Source organism: Acanthochromis polyacanthus, chromosome 15, assembly GCF_021347895.1.
Source record: "Acanthochromis polyacanthus isolate Apoly-LR-REF ecotype Palm Island chromosome 15, KAUST_Apoly_ChrSc, whole genome shotgun sequence".
In the NCBI taxonomy this organism is placed as follows: Eukaryota; Metazoa; Chordata; class Actinopteri; family Pomacentridae; genus Acanthochromis; species Acanthochromis polyacanthus.
The window spans coordinates 25,661,109-25,686,982 of record NC_067127.1 but is presented as its reverse complement, the minus strand read 5'-3'; the positions used below and the strand labels follow the sequence as shown (position 1 = coordinate 25,686,982).

Here is a 25,874-nt window from a genome sequence, read left to right as displayed (position 1 = left end):
AAGACAGATGCTTCAGATTCAAGACTTCAAAACAAAACTTAACGCTTTTAGACTAGACAAATGGGCAAGTCAGCACTGCAGAGTCGTTTCTAAGGGTTCTCCATATTAGGTTTCAAGACATTTAAGAGAACTCCCAATCAATCTCAAGTAACTACAAAAATATCTAGAGAAACAATAGAGCAAAATGGCAAGTCATTAAGTCATTCAAAACAAGTCCAGGCCTAGAGTCAAGTACACTCAAACAAGTTTTAGACCAGTTTTCAAGACAAGTCTCAAGTGATTAGGGGCAAGTCTTAATACCTTAAGTCTCAAATTATTTAAGAAAAGTCCAAGTCCCAGACTTGAATTTCACAAAAACGACACTAGACCTGTGGTCAAGCATGGAGATGGTAGAGTAATGAAGTTGGAATGTTTTGGTGTATCTCCACAATATACAGGGCTACTTTCCATAATTGAGGGAAACATGAACTCTGCTCTTTGACAGAAAATCCTGAGGCATCAGTCTTGTGCTCGAATCTCAAGGACAACTGTATTATGCAGCAAGGCACTGATCCTAAGCAGAAGAGTATGTGAACCTGTAAATGACTTCAAAGGAATAAAGTTTTGAAAAGATCTGATCAAAGTTTGGACCTGAACTCCACTGAGATCCTGTGGCAGGACTTTAAAAAAAATAGCAGTTCATGCTGGAAAATACTCTCTCTTTCACATTGGTCATTTAAGTATTTAACAACCTTCTTATTTTAATAAATACAGTCATTATTAAAAATGCATATTTTGTCTTGAGTCAGGTAGCCTTAACTTTATGTTAGATTTTCTTTTAAAGATCTGATACAATTTAGTAAGAAACGGACACAAAAGCGATTTGAATACCTTTTCACAATGTTGTATACTGAGACTGCTCTTACATTTCAGAGTTCTGCTGAGTGTCTTTACATTGCAATGATCAAGTAATTTCACTGTTTCAGACTTCTTCCATGTCAAATTTTCACTTTTTTTGCTTTGTAGGTCTTACGTCAAATCAGCTGGCAGCTTAGTGACCTAAGTCGGTATGAAGTCCAAGTCTCGACTCTACAGTTCTGATGCAGTCAAATTTTAACACACTGACAATCGCAGTATAGCAAGGTCATTTTGACTTCAACTATGACCTTAAAAATTTTCTCTACTGCAATAAAAATCTATGATTTAATCTTTATTTATTTATTTAATGAGTTTTCTCATGATAAAGTACGTAAAGAAAAGTGCTTGGTCCTTACCTGAAGCACCTTGCCCTGGGGACTCTCATCAAAGAGCAGGTGCTGCTGGTAGAGCGGCTCCAGGGTCTTTCGTGCAATCTTTGTTTTCTTTTTGGCTTTACATGTTCCACTATCCAGCAGGTATACCTTGACATACGGAGCTGGGAGAGGGGTTAAAAGGGAAGATAGACAGAAAGTAGGAAGACAGGAGAAGGAGAAAAAAAGAAAAGAAAATAGACATATGAACAGAGGGAGTAGGGTTGAAGAAGAAGTAGGGAGGCTGTGCATGTGACTAGATCTCATGACTTTAGGCTGCATCAATCTGAATTTCACCATCAGCGTTTGGGTAAAAGTGTAGTTTCCAGATTGAATGTGATTGTTACCTGGGAGGGATTTGGAGCCTGGTTTGGGGGTAAGGCCTCGTGCCCTGATCACCTCCACTTCCAGCTGGCCTTTCTTATCCATCAAACCAATCTGAACATCACCTGTGAAAAGAGCAGTGACAACACTAATTTAAAAACTGACTATGGAAACATTTAGACAATTATGTAAAAACATCAGTCTACTTTTTGAACAAAGCAGGACATATAGAGTGTATCTGTAGATAAACAACAGCTGTTGAAACACTATTTTCTTCAATCTTCAAGTTTAATGAGGACAATAAAACCTGACAAATGTACTATTCTTTCTGGAATATAAATATACACACACTGTGTCTAAAATGTAGAGCAGATCTGATGGAGCTGTCACTCACCCATGGCAGGTGTTGCCAAAGTTTGCCGGCCCACCAGTTGACCGGGACCTAATCCATCCAGGAAGTCACTGAACTGACTGTCGGCACCCAACCTCATCCCTGAGAAGATCAAACTGACACATACAAGCATAAATTATTCACTGTCCTCTTCACACTATGCCAGTAATCATTATAAGACCCCACAGTGTATCATTGCGAACTTTTTACACCAGTATTGTGCAGTAGCGCAACCCTACTAATTTTCTCTTTTGCAAGTTCTAGTCGGCCTGTGAAAACACTTCCAGATCTTCTGTGACTGTGGAGGAATTTTCTCAACTCTAAAAAAATAGCCTGCATTATATCATGAGGCTTATCTTGGCTTAGGCTTGAAGATGACGAAGTTGTAACAGAAAGTCTGTAACACACACTGAATTGAGCTTCAAAGTTCCTTACAATTGCTGACCATAAAACATGGTAAAAAAAACAATTCTCTTCTCACTGGCCTTTAGTAGCTATTCTGAAGCCTTTGATCACTGCAAATGATCTTCCTCAGCAGATGGAGTTGGCTAAATTTTCATGTTTTCCATAGCGTTTTATGTTACGGGCAGTCTTGGTTGTATTATAGGGTTAGCAACTGACTCTTTGCTTATCATCAAATACATCCCAAACCCTGACAGGCAGTGTTGTTATGAGGTAATCAGTGTTGTTCATTTCATCTGCAAGTCCTCAGAATGTTTTAGCTCCTGAGTGTCGGTGTTTTGCTGCATATCGGCACTATTCTTTTGTGAGTACATACTTCCCCTCAGAGCTGTAACTGTTCATGCTGCCATCAGTCGAGTCTCTGCTGGCCTGTCGGTTCATGGCTGATCCTCCTCGTGGATACTCTACTGCCCTGCCCGTCTCCTCGCTCCTCTGGATGCTGCTGCTGCCTGCTTTACCCACCTTCTTGCCTGTTGATGCCTCTGTAGCAAAGAAAAAAAGAAAGTTTAGCTACTTGTCCTTGCATGTGCAAATTTCACCAAGGCTCTTATTAGTTATCAGGCATCTCTTGACATATAGATCCCAAATTCAAGCTGGTACAACAGGTAAATAGATTACACGTTTTAGGGGTTTAGTTGAGTCTTTTTTAATGTGTAGCTCCAAATTGTCAACTTTGGCAAGCCTGATAACTATAGGTCGAGATTAATCTCTATGCAGGTCAACCCATGCAAAACATGATCCTATGGTGACCTCAACCACACCTGAAAAACATCTGAACATGAAAATAGAAAGATAATAACTGGATTAGTCGAAATTGGCTGAAATAGCGAATGTTCTTTAAGGTGATGAGGTCACTGCAGGAAGACCTGAATTTTTAAAGAAATTAGCAAAAAACAAACAAAAAACGGTCTCAGTCAGTCCACTCATACTTTGAACATTTAGCAGGGATGAAAAAGTAAGGGTTCAAGAAATCGCATGGTGTACATTAAACCGTAAAGGAAGAGTTCAGCTCATAAATGCTGGCTGTTTTTATCATTAACACAACGTTCTTTAGGATTTAGCTACATTTTGTATCTGTATTCATAATTAAAAAGCAAATATGCCCCATGTGCTGCATCAACCAAACTACTTCCAAGGATATTTTAATTAACTCAGCCAGGCTTCTTCAGAAACTGAACCAGCCTTTACAGATAATAGTAAAAGAGGAGGGTGGAGTAAGGAAGCGTGCCAGAGACAGAGTTCAGGAAGGGCTTACGGAGTGCTGGGAACATTTATCTTTCTAACAAAAGTACTCTTCAACTTTTCTATGTGCTCATTCTTTCTGTAGATCCCTGTCTGCCTGAGTTTAGTCTGTTTTGTCTGTGTCTGTAAAAAGTGTACAGTGATGCTTTAAAAATGACTTGTAAAGCTATGAGCAAACTGAAGATTGACAAAATAATTAGAGAAACATCAGAAAAGTTGTATTTAACTGTTGCTACACTACATTCTAAATGTCTAGTACAATATGGTATCACACTCTTTTAAAGATTATCATACACTCACTATGTATTATACTGTACTGTATGTGGCAACTATGAATCCTCACAAGCATCACCTCTTTTAACATGCTACTTGTCACGGGTTAATTTTCTCCCTATAATATCCTGTAGTGTCTGACTTCCTGCCTTTTGCTTTACCTTTCTGTCTGTCCACCGCCTTACCCGCCGCCTCTGAAATAACACATACAACAACAACAAAGCCAATAAACAACAACAACAACAATATCAACACACTAGATACACTGATAAATTCTTTTATTTTTTCGAATCATTCTTCAGGACTCACTGACTGTTGTCTATGTGCAGTAGTCGTAGTTTCAATACTTTGTGTGTGCATTGTTTTGAATCCCTGTAGAATTACTCCAATTAATCAGGCCACTTGTTTTTGTACAAATAAGGATTCATCAAATAAATCCCCCACAATGCATTCAATACCAGTTTTTCCAATCCAGTCTAAGTGCATATGAGTATATTGACATCATATAACTGCACTGTCTCCCAAAGATTAAATTTACAAGATTCAGCACAGTCTCTCACAAAAAAACTACAAATCTGAAATTAATTGCAGAGTTCCAGTCAACATTTAGCATTTAAATAAACTAAAATCATACATGTTCATTCAGATTAGCTGTAGTGCATTTGTTAATTAAATGCATCTTTGGGAAAATGCTAAAAAATGATTATGTTATGAATTTTGTTATACAAGTCATATTATTCATTTGTAATAATGAAGCCACACCATCTGCAAAATATTGCTGCTAGCCTCTAACATACACTGGTTTTAATATAAACCAGCTGAAAATCTTACTATTGCTGGACTCCAGTAGTTGTAGTAACTGCTTACATTGTTGCAGCGATGTAGAAGTGACTATCAGGCTTCATAGAACTAGTAACGAAAACATTTATAACTTCTAACCAGAGGGGGCAGTGAAACACTGCCTTATCAGTCTGGTAATTCAGATATACTTTATGCCACTCTCTCCTCTTAAAAATGCCTTTCAAGCAAAGCTTGCCATTTCAGCTTTACTGATAAATATTTTATATTAACCCTTTTACTTTGTCCATCATCTGCCAAAAGGAAAGACTGATTTACCACACAATATAAAACAGACTAGATGCCATTAGAGGCTGCCAATCTTCTTGGCAGTGGTATTTATTTACTGTAATTATACTAATGATTGTGCTGGTGGCTCTCTGATGAATGGATACACACAGCAACTTTAAAGACCTTTGCTGAGGGTCTTGTGATTGGCATTGCCACGTAGTGTAGGATCTGCAGGATAAGTGGGCCTGCTAAGATGATTCTATAAGCATACTACATTTTGATATTGTATGCAATTGCTTTAAAAAATAGTGTTATCTTGGAGATATGATAGGTGACATACTACTTGTAATGTTTGGCTAGAAGATGAGAGGAAGAAATATTAATCAATAGTTTTTCTTCTCCCAGAATTTTTGTGGCTCTGACTCTTCTGTTTGTGTTTCTTCCTGCCTCTGTGGGCTTGCATGATGATTGCTCTGACTGTCTGTCAGTCTGTTCTCTGACCTGTCTGGCTAAGTTGAGAGGTACTCCGACTCCGTCTGGATGGCAGGATGGCAATAACACGTTGGCTGAGGCTTGAGCGCCGCTTCTTGATTCCACTCCCCAGGCTCCCGAGCGCCGTATCTGATTGGCTGCCATCGGCGTGCTCCATGCCGTAGATCTCACCACTCACGCTGGTGCTCTTCATCATGTGGCGACCCGATGCACGCATGGCTCGGCTGATCATCACGTTTTACAACAGCAAGCAAATAAAGTCACCCAAAGCTAACTTTATTACATTAACATTATTCATTAATTCATCTAGTCTACACACACACACACACACTGAATGTGCGTGTGTGTGCGTGCGTGCGTGCGTGCGTGCGTGCGTGTGTGTGTACCTGAAGCGTCCCCGGGGTCTCTCTGACTGGATGGACATGTAGCTGGTGCTACTGATGCGAGAGGCACTGCTGGTTCGAGACATGGCTGACACGTCGCTGACATCACTGTCTGAGGACTTATGGGAAACATTTTCACTATTCCTCCTCTGGTCCCTGTAGATCTGCAGGAGCCACATATTGAATGTTAGAAGCAGATTCTAGTGCAAAAAACACACAGGCAGCTGTCTGGCTGAGAAACAAAACATAACTAACTAAAGTGAATACAGGACTTGAATCATTAAACATGTATGAAGTTGCTTTATGTCTGCTGGATGTGTAAATGTGTACATCTGCTATAAATTGTAAGACATGTCCAAGTGTGTGTGTGCCAGTCAGCTATTTGTTGACTTTAGTGGCAGTCTTGGGTGAAATTGTCACTTGACAAACTCTGACTCACTGGCAAAGAAATTTACGCATCACTGATCATGCTCAAAACTCCGTTAGATGCATACTGAGTATTGCTATCATCTGTCTCATTTTCCATATTGAAGAATATGCTATTTTGACTACAGCAGTAGCCAGGCTTTTTCCTACAGCTCTGGAGACACAGAACACCATATTGGTCTGGATGTACGTAGGGGTCATCTTCCATTTGGTAACTAGAAAAGAATGTCCTCAGATAGTAAACATGATCTTCCACAGAGTGTGTTGCATTATGGGCTGTTTGTAACTTCAATGTTGCTAGACAGGCAGGTGTCTTCAAATCTCTGTTCATGTTTTTTGCTGCAAAAGTGGAAATCAATTCACGATGAAGGAAAATGGTTTCAAATAGTCTTCCTATGACTGTACCAGAGAAATAAATTAGGGGAACATAATCTGTCAAAGGATTTCGGCTGTCAGAGATGATGAGCTGACAGAGGCAGTGTGAAAAATGATAGGGTTAACTGTCAGAAAAATTACTGTGAGAGAGATTAGTTATTTAGATACAGCAGCTTAAAGACCGGGTCACAGGCTTCATCTATTGAGAAAGTGACCTGCCTGCAGACTGAACAGTGGCTTCATTAAGTAGTCAAACACTGTTACATCCTGAAATTGCATTTCTAGCACACAAAATGTGTTCTTTGTGGAGCTACATTGGGAATTATGTGACATCACTCCATGAAACAATGGGACCCTTAACGTCCGTAACAGGTTCAGCTAAAGAAAAATACAGCAAGAGAGATGTCAGACATTCAGAGAATCACCACAAAGTTTGAGCTGCTGCCCATTTCAAAATTTCTACTGTCCCACACAAATCTTTCCATTTCTGCAGACATTTATGATTTAGGTTTCATAGTGAAATACATGTAGTTTTTGGAGTCTTCTTTCAATTCAAACCTTATTCACCTTCCACCAAAAATGTGTGTTTGTTGTCTGCTGTTACTTTATGCACATTTTTATCTCTGTCACAGCATGAACTGGTACTTGTGAACTGCTTTATATAGTTTGTGCTGATGATCTCTACCCTCAGGTTTATATCATTTTATAGTTAGCCAAATGCAGGACAATCTACTGCAACACTCAAACAAAAGCACTTTAATTAACGGTATGCTCATATTTGCAAAAGTCCCGATATTCCCATTAAATTGTTTTCTGCAAGTTAGGGACAGGAAAACCAGCCAGTATGGATAATACATTTCTGTATTTGATGTGTCAGGTGAATTCTTGAGTGACTGCCCAGTTGGAACCATTTCATTTATTGAGTGCTTTTCACCATTACCGTAAGATAATTTATTACTTTCTCAGACTGTTGCTGGTACCTTTATTGTCCATGTCCACTCTTCTGATAAATTTGTTTAAAAGTAAACCATCAGGCTAGATGAAGCCCAAAATAACTGCAAAAAAAAATTGTGGCCCACCTCCCGTTTGTTCTTGAGGGTTCGGTCCAGGTCCTGTTGGCTGGTGGTGGTAGCAGCTGACACCCGGTTGGAATGAACCCTCATTTGGAGCTGACGGACACGCTCCTCTGCTACCAGGGCTAAACAAACGCAAGATACATAAGCGTGTTAAGCTCCCACTTAATCAGACACTGCACCAGAATTTCTTCCTATATACAGCAAGGATAATGATGTTAGATATTGCGGCTGGTGAGAAAACTGGAAAACAGCAACACCAGAAAAGTGTTTTTGCAGATCTTGATGTTTTTATCTACTTTACCATTTTATCCCATTAGATGTTTGTATGCAATTTTGACTTAATTACCATACAAATTCTTTAGGTATGGCCAAAAAAGTGTTTTGTAAAGTTATAGTGACCTTTGACCACCAAAATCTGATCAGTCCATCGTCTAGTCCAAATGGATGATTGTAGCAAATTTGAAGAAATTCCGTCAATTTCATGGCATGGACACGAGTCCTAAAGATGCATCACATGGACCATTGAAAGACAAGGTAACTAAAAACAGACAGAATATTTGCCATCAAAGGGAAACATGACAGATTACAGCAACTTGATGGTCACAATGATGTGGATATTTCTGACCATTTTGGATCCGCCATGAGCAGGATAATGGATCCACAGATAACATTTGTAAACACTTGTCAGACTAAATTTAACAGGATATGTTGCTGAAATGTGATGTTACTTTATTTACATCATAACCTAATAACTCGCTAGCTTGAAAATAGCTAGTGGTTATTAAAGACATAAACTTAGGGATGGATTTTGTAAACAGTTGGTGCAACCCAGTCAAAAAGAGTCTTCACTTTCAAATTTTCAAGGCTAAAGTAAACCATCCATCCATCCATTCTCTATACATCGCTTTATCCTCACTAGGGTCGCGGGGGGTGCTGGAGCCTATCCCAGCTGACTTGGGTGAAGGCAGGGGACACCCTGGACAGGTAGGGAGAACATGCAAACTCCTAAAGTAAACCATTCAAATTTAAAGGGAGTCTACCATTAGACTGTCAATCATGACTGGTCATCCATTTGTTTATCTAACCATGTAAATATATATCAGAGAATGACAGAAATAATTAACTTTTGCCCATAGAAGAGGATCTTTTATGTCATGTTGTTGTATATTTTTTTCTTTATATATCAAAGCATGTATATTGTAGAGATGAGGGCATGATTATTTGACTGCAACGAAAATGTCTCCCTGAAATACAATGGACAAGTCCACAGAGAACAGGGAGGTACCTGTAGTGGTCTCATGGATGTGTCTAGTCTTAGAGTTCAGCATCTTAATCTCCTCAAGGTGGATAGATACCAGGTGTATTAATTATACATCTATGTATTATTCAGAATTTCTTCATGTTAACCAATGATAGCATATCCTCCACATACCTTGTTCTGCGGTGCTGCTCTTGGGGGGAAGCTGTGGGAGCTGTCTCACTCTGCGGGCTGAGGAGGACGTCACTGAGGAGGAAAGAGACGCACCACCTTGGAGGTGGCCCCTAACACAGAATAACAAGAGTAAAACAGATATAGAAGAAAACAGACAGGGGAGAGGGTGACATGAGGGAGAGAAGAGTGAATAGAAGCAAAGATGAAAAGAGTGGGAATAAAAAGGAGAGAGAATTATGTTTAAGTCCTTGTATTTGTGGTCCAGGACACTGCAGTATCGGCTCTTTGCTGGTCGAACATCACATTTCTTGAGTTCATCCTGTTCAAAAAGTATTATTTACACATTATAAGTCAAGAATACATTCAAATTCACATGAAGGGGCACAAAACAGAGAGAAAAACAGACAATCACACATAAACTTGATGTGAGTTCACATTTCTTCACTTGAGATGGGTAACAATAAAGTTAAAGTTGCAAAAAAAAAAAACAACTTGGCAGAATGCATCTACAGGAAAAGCATCAGTTTTGGATATGAGAGAACAGCAACAATATCAGTGGCCACATCATATTCACAAAGTGAAGCGCAGTGAAGGTTGTTGAGGGGTTGATAGTGAGGGATCCTGTTGCCAGAAAGAGCAGCAAAATAAGATTCAGAGAGTGAAACACACAGAGAAGGTGAAAGCCTTCAAGCGCAAACCCCACCATGTCTGAAGACATTCATTCAATCTCATCCATTCTCACAAAAGATCCAAGAACAGGGGTTATTCATAAAACCTGTGTTTTCTGTTCAACTGTGAATGAACCTAACTTAGTTTGTCATTTCCATGTTTTTGCTGTGTTGCTCCAATTAGATTACGTGTTTTTTTTTTTAAAAACAGTAATAGAAAAACAGCTAATCTCTTTTTTCTTAGTTCAATAAAAACAAAATGTTTGTAAATGCAAACATATTTTTTGCACATGAATAAATCATTAGCTCAGTTGTTGTAGACAATTTCCTTCAGATTGCCTCTTTACTGACCAGCGATTGCATTTATCTCCCATCTCAGGCAAATTAATCTAATGATTGCTGTAAAATGTATCCATTATTTATGAAATTATGGTCCCTTTAATGTTGTGTTTTACAAATTACCCCGTTATAAAAAATGCGTTGAGTATTGTTCAAACAGACAACAATATACAAAACAGACAATTCACTTACACATTCAGGTCCACAAAAACCACCTACGTTACGACAAATACACAAACACCATCCAGCACTGTAACATGGCACTGATGTTTCACAAAAAACACACACATACACAAAAAAACAAAACTATGTAGGTGTGAGAGAGCAGCTCTGTTTTGTTCTCCTCTACCACAATCTCTAGAGCAAATGAGAAGATCTGTGTCTGTGTCAGTGGATTAGAGGGAAGATGATTCAATAGGAATCCCCTTACCAGGGGGCCGCAGTGGGGCCTTCTTTCCTCTGGAGCCCCTTAAGATGGAGGTGGGCTTGATTCTGGTGCACATATACACAAGTGCATACAATCACACAAATGCCATACAAACCCAAAGACCCACAATACAGTGTGTAAGCAGCAGCATGCAGGAAGGGAGATGGGGTTGAAAACATGGGTTTAAGGAAAAATGGAAAAAAAAAAAGAGAAAAGAAGAGCATAAATAATAAAAAGAGAACATTGAAATTATATGGTATGAACAATTAGCAAAATGGTATTTTGTATGTACCATTAACCTTAATTTGTTAGATAATTTTAACCATGAAGTCCAAACCGCCTAAACAGTGCAAAAATGGTTTATGCTAAAGGACCAATGTCAACACGTCAAACCATGTCTCCTAACATAATATTTATATACTATTTGTTTGCAACATCAGATAAGTTTTAATGATAATTAAAGTATAGTTCATCTTTTTATTGTTATGTCTAGGCAGCTCAGTTTATTTGAATTGAGTTTAGGGATCAATCACGGTTTGTTGCATGGTTCTAATAATAGCAATGTCTTATATCTCTTAAACAGCAGCATGTTAGGAGAAACAAAAAAATCAACCTCAACTGTTTGTGGTTGTGGTTGCTGAACCTTCAAAAATATATCAAGTATCTTTTATTAACAATGAAAACCGAAATTTATACCTGTCCTCCAAAATATATCTGAAAAAAACATATTGCTGTATAAAAAGCTAATTTCTAGGAGACAGAGTTGACACATGGCATTGATTTACAGAATATGTTTATGCTTGCAAGGCCACATGGGGCCTTTAGACAGAACATATTGACATACTATGCACATATCTCCCTGTCAATCTGTTGTAAGATGATGTACTATATTGTCATTGTAGGCCAGTGAATACAGTCAGCACATCTCTACACAAATCAGCGTATTTATGGGGTCTCTGACCGTGAACAGGGAGAGATACCCAATGAAATGGGACCCAACTCTAAGTAATCACTAAAGGCCTCAAAGAATACATAAACCTATTTCATTTAGTTACAAACTGCCCGTTAGTACTAAACACTAACCAAAAACTGTCTTCTTTCAAACTGGCCAGTGAAGTGGAGAAGCTCCAAGCTCTGCCTGTAAATAACCACATTTGACATGTGCTGAGTTTACAGTACATGTCTTACCTGCCACTCTCAGAGAGCTTCCTGCCAAGAGTCTGACACTCAGGTGTTTCCAGGGTCCGAGGCTGCCTGGAAAATGGTGGATGAGCAAAGGGAACAACACGAAACAGAAAAGAAGATGGATAGAGGGATGGATGTGTGAATGAGAGGATGGAAGGAAGCATGATGGTGGATAAATCATTTAGATTTAGAAGAGCCTGAGTCTGTCAGCGGCCATCATTGGCCTTATAAGTTTATGATCTGGAAAACAGGAAATAGAAGGCATGCTGTGATGGATGGTATGATGGTGACAGGAATAAGGGGTGTCACACACCCATGCTTCATTTGTAACTGTGCCTGCATGTGTGTGTTTGTGTGCACATAAGTGTGAGTACCTCTTCTTTGAACTGAAGTGAATTAAAGTCTCTTGAGATGGAAGTAGCATCCATATTCTCCATTCACGGACATGAAGATGACAAGGATGATACATGTACCACACACACACACACACACACACACACGCAAACACACGAATACACATACACACACACACATACACACACACACAGCACAGTCACACTTATGATATGAATTACGGATATTATGAAGTCATTGCCGAACGCTAAGCCTTGAAGAGAGAAACTTCTCAAAGACTAAGAAGGGGTAGGCAAGCACAAAGAAGCTACAGATGCAAATTCCCACAACAAAAAGTAGACTGCAGGTAGCAAACGTAACAGGGCAGGATTTCACACCATAGCCAGTACAAGCTACGTTAAGATAAAAAGCGCTCAACTGACACTAAAAGTTGTGAAGGAAGGATAGAAATTCAACAGAACAAAACTACTTCAACATCACAACCAAAGATGTTCCTACGACTCAAACTACAAACCAGAAGCACACAAGCTACATATTAAAAACCAAACAAGCAACCCTTTACACAATGTGAGTGACAAATTATAAAACAAAATAGAACTTGTCGATGCCTAGAGGACTTTGTGACTTTCATTATGACAAGTTCTACATGGTATATCACATTCACTCTCACTGTGCTCAGCTCAGCTATCACCACACAGTTTAAAATAGCCAGCTCAATGGCAAAAAGTGACAAGAATAGCTTGTGATTTTATCTTGTATTTGTTTAAAAAAATAGGTAATTGGTTTCTAAAAAAATAATAAATTCAGTTACAAACAAGCTTAAAGAAACATTTTGACATTTTAGGAAGAATGCTTAATCATTTTCCTGTTGAGACTTAAATGACAGCATTGATGATATGACAATCTGCCTGCTAAATGTGCAGCTATTGTTTGAGCATGTTAACATAGTTTAGCATACACACTTGCAGTAAGGTTAAGCAGACAAAGTTTGCCTATCAGAACCTTTCAAGCTTATTAGTCAACAAGCACTATCTCACATTTTAATCTGTACATCTGGACAACACCAGGCTAGCTGATTGCTCCCATCTTAACTCATTATGCTTGGCTACAAATTGACCTGCCAAAATTTAGGTGACATGAATGATATATTTCCCAAAATGTCTACATATTTCTTTAAAAGATGAGTAAAAAAACATCCACTTTCTTGTTGTAAGCGGTTTGATGAAAACAGGTTTTATATGATACAAGATAATGTCACTCACTACACTTCGTCAGAATAGGGAGACCTGGAAAAGTTTAAATTCACTACCAGCTAGTCACAGCAATATCAGCAAAGAGATTAGTGCAAATATGAAGCAGAGCTTGACATTTGCCTGAACCCAGTAAGACCCAACCGAAGCAGAAAGATTTCCAAGGTTTAAAAATCAATAACTTATTAGGAGCATTAATAAACAAAACAAACAAAAACAAAAAACAAGCTTGACAAAAGGTGAGACATTGGGTGAATATTTGCCTCATAGGAAAGCTTTTCTCCTGTCTTGTTTTTCTGTGATTCATCAGAAAACTTTAAGGTCTGGGTCATAATGGTATCAGATTTCAAGGCACAAGTCAAGCTCCAAGAAGAAGCGATTGGGGGGGTCCACAAAAGGGTACCTGTCGTCTTCAGGGGAAGCATGTTGGATAAGAATCCTGGGACTTGCTGGACGTCTTCGGGGCAGGGAATGGGACAAAGATTTTCTATGTGTACACATACAAAATACATCACCCACATGACCATATCAGCAAAAATCACTAAATCAGAGAGCAGACTTATTCCATTAATGGGTATGCACATAGTGAAAATCTGTTTTTCCTGCCATGGCTGCTGGTATATTTACACAAGTTTGACGAAACAGAACAAGCCATAAATACAATACTGACATACTATGACTTCATATAGTTGGTTGGGCATCAGGAACCAGTTCCAAACTTGTGATTCTAAAGGAATCATTAAGAAAATGTAATTGAATTTTGCATAATGGTTCCTAAACAAATGTGAGTCGCACTCGAAATCTTGGACTGGATTTTTGACTAGTCAGAATGATGCTGTAGACATGGTAAAGTGGAAGTCTGTCAAGTCAAGATGGAAGTACAGATGTCTTGATTTAAAGTTTTGACTATTCAAAATGATGTTGCAGATATGTGCAGTTATGGTCTCTCTATGAAGATAATACTTCCACTTGTGCTACTTAAAAATTCAGCAGCACAGGTTGTAACTAAGACCAGAAGGAGAGTGCACATTGCACCAATTTTAAAGTTTAGGTAAAGGGGGAATTTGTATTGTATTAGGATGACATGGACCAACTTTAATTTGGAGTTGTGTTTCCGGCCACACAACAAATGCAAGCCCATTATACATCCTCCTTTTACCTCTATTCGGGTCTCCACTAACTCCTAAGGAAAGTACCCAAATAACTTCCACTGTTATCTTTTAACTAGAATTTTTTTTACGTTCCTGTGTTTCATTGTTAAGATGAAAGAAAAACGTCAATCGTATGCAGATTTGTTGCTTCAACAAACACTAACAACAAACTTACATGTGACTTTTAGAAAAAAGGCACCCACTGAATGGAATTGTTTACAGTATGGTCACACTATGGATGGAATCACTTTCACACCAGCATGGACAGGATGCGTGATGCAGTGAATCACACGCTTTTCATGTTCTATACGGAATAAATCCAAACCTATGATCTCACAGCTGATCAAACAGATCTTGATGATGCTGGGAATGATTATGCTGATATTACTGACAAATGAGCAGTTCACAAGTCAACTGGTTGTGCAGAAGACTGGATTGTGTGATGCCAAACAAGATAAAGTAGATTTGGTGATGAAGTTTCATTATTAGCTATAGCAACTGGTGTGTTTCGTAACAAGAGGTGCACCGATTCTGTGGTCAGACGATCAATTACACCAGCTGCACAATAGCTCATACTTGAGCACAAAAAATTGCTGAACACATTTTACTAAAAAGTAGCCAATCTAAAAGTTTGCATATACAATATATAGACTGGTACCTGCTAAATGTTATACTTTGTGAAAATCGCTGCACCTTCATACACAACTTTGAGGATCAAGGCAAAGTATGGGAGTTGCTGGGTGGAGCAGTAGGAGGAGTAGAGTGGTGCACAGTGGTGGTGTGAGTGAAGCGAGGGGAGGGGGTTTATTATTTGGCTACTGCAGGGTCATTCAGAGGTGAAGAAACTACAAAGACCAGGACAAGCTGAAGACAAGAAACTACAGGAGGACTACAGGAAGGGGGTGGGTACAGAGGCTGGTACCTTTCAGTCTTTGGTGAGGGGGCATGATTGTCTGGAGTCAGACAGTTGGCACTAGCGCTCCTAACCCTGTCCAGAGAAGGCTGCAGATCACTAGATGCACCACAGCACAACATGTCATCCAATGGAGGAAGAGGAGGAGGAGAGGAAGAGGAGACAGGAGGAAAGGACAGAAACAAACACAAAGAGAAAATCAATGGACAAACAGAATAAGTATTTCAAAAGAAAGTCCGGTTAGATTCCCAAAATGATAATGCTACTCCAAGAACAAAAGCATAACTGACGGACTGGCATCAGGATGGGAGAGTCTAAGTTGTCATGGCTGTCATGGAGATGGAGTATGGCGGAAAACAGGCCTCTCAACTGTTATAGCTTTGGATGGAATGATCTGTGCATTTTCCTCAAAACCTGGAAAACTTAACCGTGAATGATCATCTGTACGTGTGAGTTTGTGTCTTACCCAAGTGTTCCCTCATCAGTAGACATTACAACGCGGTGTGTCAAGGAGTGGCGTGGTGTCATGACTTTTTTCAATCCTGTGATAGAGCTTATCTTTTGGCATGCAAGCAGCGTGGAACTAGTTACAAGATAAAAAATTGGGAAAAATAAAAAGAGCAAGCATTCAAAAATGAAACTAAATAAAAGAAAAAAGTGAGATTGGAAACTTTACAAAGCTCTTGTTGCCGTAGAAAGTAGTCATATAAAAGGTGTTCACAACCTTATAAAGATTCAAGCTTGTGTGTCTTGTTCTACCATTAGGATGCACAATTTTGTGAATGCCTTTACTCAGTAATGGTTAACTGCCTCTACACTGGCTGAGAAACACTGGTCCATCAGAACATCTAAAGGCCTCAGTATGCTTCAAGTGAAGTGCTCATCAGATCATCTAACAGTGTCTTAAAGGACCTTTTTAAAGAAAATTAGGGCTGAGCCAAACTCTTTTTGTTCTGTTCTGAAACAGACAATCAACACTAACATCCAATTCATGCAGCCGCTGGCTTAAGTGTGCAGAAAGCACGCAGGAGAAGCACTTTTTGTGCTTTTTTTTGAGACTTTATTCTTCCTTTGAAAGTATGCACTATTATCCTGACTTGTACAACTTGTTTTGCCAGAATCACATGTTATACAAATGATTTACATTTGTTTGTAGGAGGAATGGTGTGGAAGAAAGGAGTTAAGTGGTGGCAGGTAAAAAAAAAAAACTGGCTTTTTTTTAATGTCCTTGCTCCCAGAAGTAAACGTTCTGTTTATTTTACTTCATAAGATGTGTTTCCATACAATTGTCGATAGTTTTTTTCTTAAATGAAAAACGAGAGAGAATTAGGCTGTTCTTTTAACTGTTTTCTAGCAAATACACTATGCTGCATAGTGTTGTCAGAAGGTGGCAGTATAGACTAACTGCTATAAAAACCCTGAAAAAGAACAAACAACACTTTGACAAAAAATATATATAAAAAAATGTGTATTTTTCAGGTGGTACAGGACAAGTTGCAAGCTGTCTATCCACAACAATATAGAAAGAACCACCTCAAGCGAAAGTAAAAACTTCTTTGTTTTGGAGTTGGGGATACTAGCATGACATGTATGGACAAGAAATTCTTGTGGTTGAATAATCGGTCCGAAAAGAACTACTGTGTAAGACAGTATCTTGGGTTTAAAAAAAAAAACAAAAAAACATTAAAGGTATAAGGTGAGGTGAAGTTAAGTTTGTAATTTTGTTGTGTAAACCACTAACAGCCAAAAATAACTGTTGAGAAAACTGGCTGTACACACTGGAACTTAAATTGATTCACTTTCACTGTCTGGGTGAGTCGTGCATGAATTCAGCAACTGTAGCTCAAATTTGTGTGCAAAGCTGCAGTGAACCACTTTGCATCTACATCTCTGATTCATCCCTCTAACGCCATAGCAGTGGGAGTTGGGGCTCATGGATAATGTAGTATTTACACCCATATATTGCGCCATAGCGATGAACAAAACATGTTCTATATTTATATCTGCAGTAACACTGAGGAAATTGTTGCAAGAAAAATAACTGAAGCGGGAAAACAAAATGTGGGAAACCTTTCCAGATTTAAACCCTTGCTCATTTGAAGCATACTGAACCCATAACTTAAGACTTACCTGTTTGTCTGTTTGTGGATACCGTTGAACAAAAGAGGCATCTTAGGGGGCAGTGTGTTATTGTGCCTAGTAGATCTCCTGATGTGAGCATGCATGCAGCAAACACAAGTAGGAAATGGAAGGAAAATGGGCGTAAGAGCAGAAAAAACAAGTGCGTAGGAGTGCTTGGACAACAGACAAAAAAGTGGCAACTTATCCAGTGATTTTATTTACTATGTACGACTATTTAGAGCATCTGAAGCTATGTTGAGCTTGTTCAAAGACATTCAATTGGATCAATCTGCTGGGTGCTTTAATCTGTTTTATAGCAAGAAAGATTTTATGCTTTAAGACTGTCTTCACAAGTCAAACAGTTCTCTAAAATTTCCCTGGATAGTGCATTCCTTGCTAAAATCACTGGTAAGCTTGTAGGTTTTGCAGAGTAAGCAAGTAGAACTACAGCACTGCATGACAAGCATACAATCATCAAAAGCCAACTCTCATCTCTACAGACACACTTAAAAACGCCCTCCTCTGTCAAACACATCCATGTGTATAGAATGTACAACCGAAGAGTTGCCAGCTTATCATAGATCTATCAGAGTCCAGGTTGTATAGGGAGAACTTTCATCTACCTATCTAATGAGACACACAGATGTATTCTCAAGAGCGGAACTTACCGTTTTGGCTGTGAGCTGAAATAGCAATCTAAGACCCATGTGGATATGACTACGGCACATGTGACACACAACAACTACTACACAGCAGTAGGTCTTGATATCTCAAACTATATAAAAGTAACTGTGTGCAGGGAGCAGATCTCTGAATCATTATAGTCAAAGACAGTGTACATAATTCCAGTCTTGATTTCTACAAGAGGGCAAACACTGAGCAAACAACTTGCGCTGATTAAGAGCAAGCCATACTGTTGTTGGCCTGGTTGTTGAAAAAAAGCATCAAAAGGAATAGAAGCATGGCACTGTAGTGTCCTCTTGTGGATCTGAGGCAGTAGTACAACTGTATTACCACAGTACTTCCTTATAAGCTGCTTGGCCTCTTTCTTTTAATATAACTTAAAGATGACTTTCCATCTTGTATTTAAAGGGCAACTAAAAGTGGCATTTTCTTGTTTCTTTAAACTTTACATTTTTCTTACTAGCAAATCCAATAAATAGATGCAAACCAGCATTAAATGTATGCTGATAACAAGCCTTGTATGTGCATCCAAAGCTTACTGTATTTCTCTTTTCCACAGAAACGAGTGGGTTTAGGGCTAAGAGCTACAGATAGCAACATTTTCATGGGAATTATTGACAACAAAAATCAGCTTTTCCAGCCCTGTCTGCAGCTTAATGTGTTTTCATGTGTATTCTGTATGCAGTTTAGATGACACACAATATAATATTTAAATGACCTACTTACAAACTTTTACAGCAAAGTAAAAGTTACTCCAAAAGTATCCTATTAAAAGTCCTATTTTCAGAATTTTTAACAAAACTGCAGTGAAAGGCAGTCTGACAGGAACACTATGCACATTAGGCTATGCCTCATCCAAAGCCCAAATACAAAACCAAAATGTAAACAGCATGTCGTGATTGGCCAGTTTACCTGGTATGCAGGCACTCAGCACTTTTGCCTCGCATTGATTGGTGGATCATGATGACCTCACTGTGGTTACCATGGGGATGGATGACACATGAGGAAATCAACAACAGTCAAAAAACCAGAAGAGCAGAGGGAGAAGAGGGTGAATAGGAAAGAGAAACTGTCGCTGTTCTCTATGCACACCACACACACACTCACACACATATTTAGAAATGCCACAGATTTTTGCAACCAAGGACTTTCTTCTAAACACAGCGCTAAGGTCACTTTATATAATATGACAATCTCCAGATAGCAGCAGCATGGAACACTTGCCAAGACACAAAGAAAACAGAAACAGTAAAAAAGGAGACTTGCTAAAATAAAAGGCAGGAAAAAAACCTAGAAATATGAAAAAGAAGATAATGGTGAATGGTTGTTCGATAAAATCACGTTTAGCAGTACTGACCACAGGCATTCACACCACACACTGTTGCAGCAGATGCAGACTTTTCACAATGATCAATAGCCTCATACCACAACAAGCAAAGATTCAGAGAATATTTTCTGTGGGCAAACAGTGGAAGCACTTCTGCTAACATTTAGTTTAATAATGCAACAAGTGGTGCAGGTGTGGTCACAGACAGGCACAAACCTGTCATCCAGGTACTCCTCTCCCTGATGGCGACCTCCTCTGGCAGGGTCGTAGTAGCGTGTTGGAGAACGAGAACGACGAGTGTGAGGAAGCTCATCATCCAGACTCCTGAAAGAAAGAGTAAAAGAGACAAAAAGATGAAAGAAAGAAAGACTGTCAGGTTAGTGCTCAGGCAATTTTGCGACAGACTTGGTGGGCAGACTCATTTGGCTCAGCGAGTAAAAGCAAAGCTGGCAGCACTGTGTGTTCTGCATTAGACAGACATTTCATTAGTAGATGGACTCACTTTGCTGGCTTCCAGCAAACTATCCTCATTTCTTCTCTCTCTCTCTCTCTGCTGCACTCTTAAAAGTAACCAGTATCCTCTCACCAGGCTGATATTGGTCTTTTATTAACAATCATCATCCGACATCAAACCATGCCCCCCATACTTGCAGAAAAGCAGTCGGTCCTTACACAAAGAAGTGTATTATCTTATTCTGCCCTTACCTCTGGGTGGGAACGTTGGGCGGCCGCGACCGGATGCGCCCCTGCTCCTCACGGTGCGGGGAGACAGAACGGGAACGTATGTGATGGGTGGGTGTCCTCTGCTGTTCAGGCACCGCCAGGGTAGATGTGGACTCCCGCTGCCTCTCCCTGCCCCGCCCATCTGCTGCTGGGGACAAATTGCAACACACATGCACAAACACAATGTGGATGAGCGCATCAACATATTAATGTCAAACATGACAAAATATACAGGTGTAAATCTGTATATTTAATCATGGCAGAAAAAGACTATCACTGGAAAAAAAATCTCCACTGTATCATGTTAGGTAAGAGTAGGAATTATTATCAAACAAATATGGGGAAAGTATGCTAATGGCATCAAGCAGGACAACTCAGTCTGAACAAAACAGCTTAAACCCCTGGTTTGTCAAGCCCCATGCTCCAGCTTCAATTGAGTGCCATTAAAATAAAACGCATGATTCCTGCAGACCACTTTGTCCAGAGCTCAGCTGCTTTGTAGTCCCTGAACTATGCTGAAAAATAGAGAATAACTACCATTTTCTGAACTGGGAAGATGTGTGGGCCTGGACGTAGTAAAAAGTTGTTGGTGGAGGAAGAGCTGTAACAGTAAAGTTTATCATTCTGCAGCATCATTTTGCTTTTATTTACCAGTCTACACCACCCCACCACAGGCCCTGGAAGTCCCTTAGCTAACCACTGTAACCTATGGTAAGTGTCTGCTACTTCTAAACATAGAATAGAGATACTTTATTAATCCAAGAGGGGAATTTCAGTAAACATTTATGATTAGTGTCATGCTAACACCCTGCTGCCTCATCAGATGTGCTTTTAAAATCATGCTAATACCCTGGTACCTCACAATATGTACATTTAAATTCATGTTGCTACCTCACTTTAGTATAGTTTCCAAAAGTGCTAGTGGAGAGATTACCTTAAATCATGTACATGCTAATAGGTTAGTATGAAGACTGATGCCACTGCAAGACAACAACAAGAAGACAAACTGTGTCCCGGATACAAACTATTTAAAGATTACACTAATAATAGAACTGCAGCTGACTATTTTTCATTACTGTGCACTGTATTTTTAAAATGTAGTTGAAAAAAAACATATTTCTTTGGTGGTAGCAGAACTGCAGGTAAAAATAGAAATAGAAAGACTGATCAGCCTTGAAGCGATCTGTGCAACTGTGTCAGGCTTTGTAGTGGTCCCAAGGTCACTGGCTTCAATTTCAAAAGAAAAGCATCTCAAAGCGCACAACAGTGGGCTGTTAGTTTTACTTTGGAAAGAGCTACCAAGGTTTTTCTTTCATTCCTACCATGCATGGAAATAAAACAAAAAGTTGGTCAAACTAATGAGATCCATTTATCCATTCCTCCAGGTTCTTTTTTTAACTTTGGCACTCATTAACAAAAAACACAGATACACAATTGTGTTTGACTGATATAGCAGATATTCTGTGATTATAGGAGATATCGTGAGCCGAATTTGAGGAGTTTCTTTCAGCGCTGACAATGAAATCAGGATTTCTATTTTTTTTTTTTTTGCACTGATATGGAATTTCATTAGATTTACACACGGAATTGTACTTAAACTTAGATCACAAAATACTATTGCCTCAACCTTCTGTTTAAATATTGGAAATTAGAGGCAATTATTCAAAAGAAAGAACTATTTTCATCCACATTTGGGTGTGGAAAATGACCAAAACATTAGTTAATTTAAATAAATTTTCAGCTTACACAAAAACACATGTATATGCCAGTCTAACCCAATAAACAGACACATACATTCACACGATACAGTGGTGCACTAATGCACACAGAAACAAAAAATCTATGTTTCAGCATACATGGTAGTACATGATTCTCTGCTTGGTAGTATTACACTCACTAACTCTGCTGCGAGAGGAAACGCATACCATCAAAGTGTTGTTTTTTAGATGCAACTCATTTCCAAAGCAGAACTCTGCCTGATTGGTGCATAGGACGCCGATTGTTTCTGCCCCATGCCAACACGTAGTCCACAACATGACAGTGATCCCCATGCATTGATATATTTGTGGTGACCAGTCAGTCAGTCATATCTACTCTCTGGATGCTCAGTTTTGTTTTGCATTTCAATTCAGTTCAGTTGAAAAAATATTGAAAACAGATTTAAGAGCTGGGGTCCCGTGAAGAGCTTTTTGAGCTTTTTTTTTTTTTTTTTTTTTAAAGTTTATGGGGTCGGCATTGATAAGAGTTTCTAGCTTCATCTCAATGCAGTAAGATTTATGGAAGACATTTAAGCGAAATGAAAGAGAGATCAAACTTTTTTGGTTGACAAGAAACCCGCAAAACCACACCACAAATAAAAATACAAGCATTGGGAAACACTGCATGTCATACTAGGAACATGTCCCCACCCACCTTTAGACACTACTGCTGTACCCTCATCAAATTCAGCCTCTGTTACCCGTTGAGAACCTAAACGGTCACAGACACACACACACACACACACGTAGATGCATATATATATATATACATATACACACACATATAAACACACACACATCCAGATGCAGTATTAAGGAAAGGCAGTGATGACAGACATTAACATACATGTTATTCTTTGCTCATTGACGGCAGCCTATTCGTGACCTATTTCTCTTTTACGGTGATGAACGCACTTTCACATACAGAGGATATGAAAGAACTTATACAGATAAACACACAAAATTAAAGACATTCACAGACTCAGACTTACGCTGGAGTTTCTTGCCAGGGGCATCTGTGTGTCGTCTGGGCAGGTAGGGGGATGGTCGAGGCAGCGGTATGGATAAGACATCATGTGTTTGGAGTGGATACCAGTGAGGCTTGTCGTCCAGTAAGGCCGTCTCCAGCTCTATCAGGATCTGTTCAAGTCAAAATACAAGCAGTAAATAAAGACCTTGTTGCTGTTCATTCATTTGATTGACAGTTGAAGGTGGTATGTAAATATAAGAGGAAAGTGTTAATATTTGCTGCTTAAACAGCTACTCGTCAGTATTCAGAAGAAATCACACAATTTATGTTATGTGTCAAAGTAATACTTTTTTATTAATGAGGAATGGGCTGCACTGCATGACTTTTGAGGGGCAGTTAAACAACATCTACTTTGATACAAACACAGCAAACAGTACCATTCTATATTCAGCAGCTAATCACTAAATGTCCATCTGCCATGGTTCTGGATATGTAGCATACACAAGGTTTTTAGTGTGAAACGGCTCTCTGCTGCTGGTAGAATTCCAGTTGCCTCCTCAATATCGGCAATTCAAATTCTACATGTACTGTGTGTGGTACCTCTCCCATAAAAGTGCTGTCCTCCTCTGGTGACCTGGGTTGGTCCCACACAGTCAGCTCCAGCATGTGCTTACGGAAATCCCTGCGATGGACGTGAGTGTAGATGAATGTCTGGTTCCACTTGGGCTCACAGGTCTTCTTCACTGCTTTTGTCCTCCGTTTGCTCTTGTCACTGTCAAAAAATACAGACACTCAGTCAGTAGAATTTCCTTATCAGGAGCACCTGCCTTTCTAATAGGTCTTTTTATTAAGAAAAAAATAAGACCAAACCTTCCTAAAAGTAAAATCACAAACCTGCTTGTGTCTAATTCATCTAAACGCACTCCATTTTGGAATGCATTTACAGGTGACTTTTTGTTTAAGTTGCTTTAACCTGCATGTCCTCCATGGGCACTTGATGTTTGTAAGAAATAAGCTCTCTAAGCACTGTACCCTTTAAAAAAGGAAGCCCTTTGAATGTTTTAAACAACCTGTCACAGGCTCATTTTTTAAATTAATTGGAGATGGTAAGTGTGCAAAGTATTCTTTTATCAAGGAGATGATATGGCTAGAAAAAGACTGTCATCATCACAGACAGTTTCTTCCTTTTGCACAAACATAGATTCTATATTTCCAAACAACTGAAAAAACTGGCAGGAAGTATTAAAGTCATGCTTCAGTAACCTGGTGGATAAAGATTGTGCACTATAGTAATTCTTACAATCTGTGGACTAGAAAAGTAACTACTTGACATTTCATGGTTATTTGGTTATTTTTGGCTTATTTGAACTCTATTTCACTTCCAGTCTGACCACATAGATTCTCTTTTAACACAATGTGCACAAGCAGGCTTCACTGTATAACTTAGTATTTATTGTGAGTAGCACTCCCTGTGAAGTCGTGGCTGTCATACCTGCGGTCGGGGAGGAAGTACATTTTGATGTAGGGGCTCCTGGGCCGCCCGTCAGGCCGAAGAGGAAGATCCACAGCTTGCAGCACGTTGACTATTAGCCGGTGACCCACTTTGTCGTACCACAGCTTCACCTGGGCGGGAAACACACACACACACACACACACACACACACACACACACACACACACACACACACACACACACACACACACACACACACACACACACACACACACACACACACACACACACACACACACACACACACACACACACACACACACACACACACACACACACACACACAAACACACACAAACAAACAAACAAATCTGATGCAATATCTCCTCTTCAACTCCACAAATCAACAGAGCCCATTATAGTCAAAGTAGACACACTCACTGAGAGTTGCCCTGGCATTAACTGTGGAGCATCTTGGAGCATCCCGGGACTGGAGGGAGATAGGACATTTAAGGACGGTCTCTCCATCTTCTGGGACTCAAAAGAACTGGAACCTGCTATGAAAAGGGAAAAAACAGAAATATCAAAAAGAAATGTCAGCACTATTTCACAGGGGATAAAGTCGAGTCTGACAATGAGTCAGGGTAGAAAAATGATCTAGTACAAGTGCAAATCCAAAAGTGTGTTCATATATACATAGCTTCTCATTTCAAGAGTTCCTTTTCTTTGAAAACTTAATACAAAAGGAGAACAGATCATTCCTTTGCTAACCTGTCAGGATGACAAATTACTAACAGTCTGCCCTACTTTGAGTCCAAGAGGCTTTTATTTAGCAATGCTGTTGCCTCATATACTTTGTAAGTAGTTTTATGATCAAATGTCATAAAATAACTGCTCATATGGAAACTCATTTCCCTATTTTGACATGTATTCTTGACATAAAATACAGTTGCATCACAGGCGTCCCTGACATTTAAAAACCACTGTCAACCGAAAGCTTAGAAGGGTCATACTAAATGGAAAAACGTCAGCATTCTTAGGGATATGACATTTATTTGTCTCCCTGGGAATTACATTAAAATATTGATACCATTCATGGTAACGCTTCAGTTTGCATAAAAGAACTCATCTGTCATCAATCATCAATAAAAAAATCTCCGCACCAATAACAGCTACCTTCTCCGCCTGCCCAGAACCAAACTCAGAACTATAGGAGACAGAGCCTTCACCGCAGCCACCCCTCAAATCTGGAACTCTCTCCCTGAGCACCTTAGAGCTCCACACACAGTGGATGCTTTTAAAAAAGGCCTAAAGACCTTTCTTTTTAACAAAGCTTTTAA

The 25,874-nt window shown here is 39.3% G+C and overlaps 1 protein-coding gene across 15 annotated transcripts in view; it reads right to left on the bottom strand.

Moving 5' to 3' along the window:
• LOC110956487 (regulating synaptic membrane exocytosis protein 1-like) overlaps nt 1–25,874 on the bottom strand; it is a 238,001-nt gene that overhangs the window by 2,503 nt on the left and 209,624 nt on the right. For 3 of the 15 annotated variants that reach the window (XM_051959565.1, XM_051959569.1, XM_051959568.1), the window contains 20 exons: nt 24,976–25,091; nt 24,574–24,704; nt 23,682–23,853; nt 23,104–23,251; nt 22,767–22,823; nt 20,337–20,502; nt 19,848–19,955; nt 19,217–19,276; nt 17,630–17,707; nt 15,509–15,598; nt 13,839–13,922; nt 9,213–9,322; nt 7,784–7,902; nt 5,907–6,067; nt 5,530–5,744; nt 4,122–4,154; nt 2,762–2,927; nt 1,987–2,099; nt 1,616–1,717; nt 1,254–1,393 (listed from right to left, as the gene is read on the bottom strand). In XM_051959565.1, coding sequence (XP_051815525.1) covers nt 1,254–1,393; nt 1,616–1,717; nt 1,987–2,099; nt 2,762–2,927; nt 4,122–4,154; nt 5,530–5,744; nt 5,907–6,067; nt 7,784–7,902; nt 9,213–9,322; nt 13,839–13,922; nt 15,509–15,598; nt 17,630–17,707; nt 19,217–19,276; nt 19,848–19,955; nt 20,337–20,502; nt 22,767–22,823; nt 23,104–23,251; nt 23,682–23,853; nt 24,574–24,704; nt 24,976–25,091 — 2,369 coding nt within the window. The remainder of the gene's footprint in view (nt 1–1,253; nt 1,394–1,615; nt 1,718–1,986; nt 2,100–2,761; nt 2,928–4,121; nt 4,155–5,529; nt 5,745–5,906; nt 6,068–7,783; nt 7,903–9,212; nt 9,323–13,838; nt 13,923–15,508; nt 15,599–17,629; nt 17,708–19,216; nt 19,277–19,847; nt 19,956–20,336; nt 20,503–22,766; nt 22,824–23,103; nt 23,252–23,681; nt 23,854–24,573; nt 24,705–24,975; nt 25,092–25,874) is intronic. The other 12 variants (XM_051959567.1, XM_051959570.1, XM_051959566.1 and 9 more) reach the window with 11 other exon arrangements.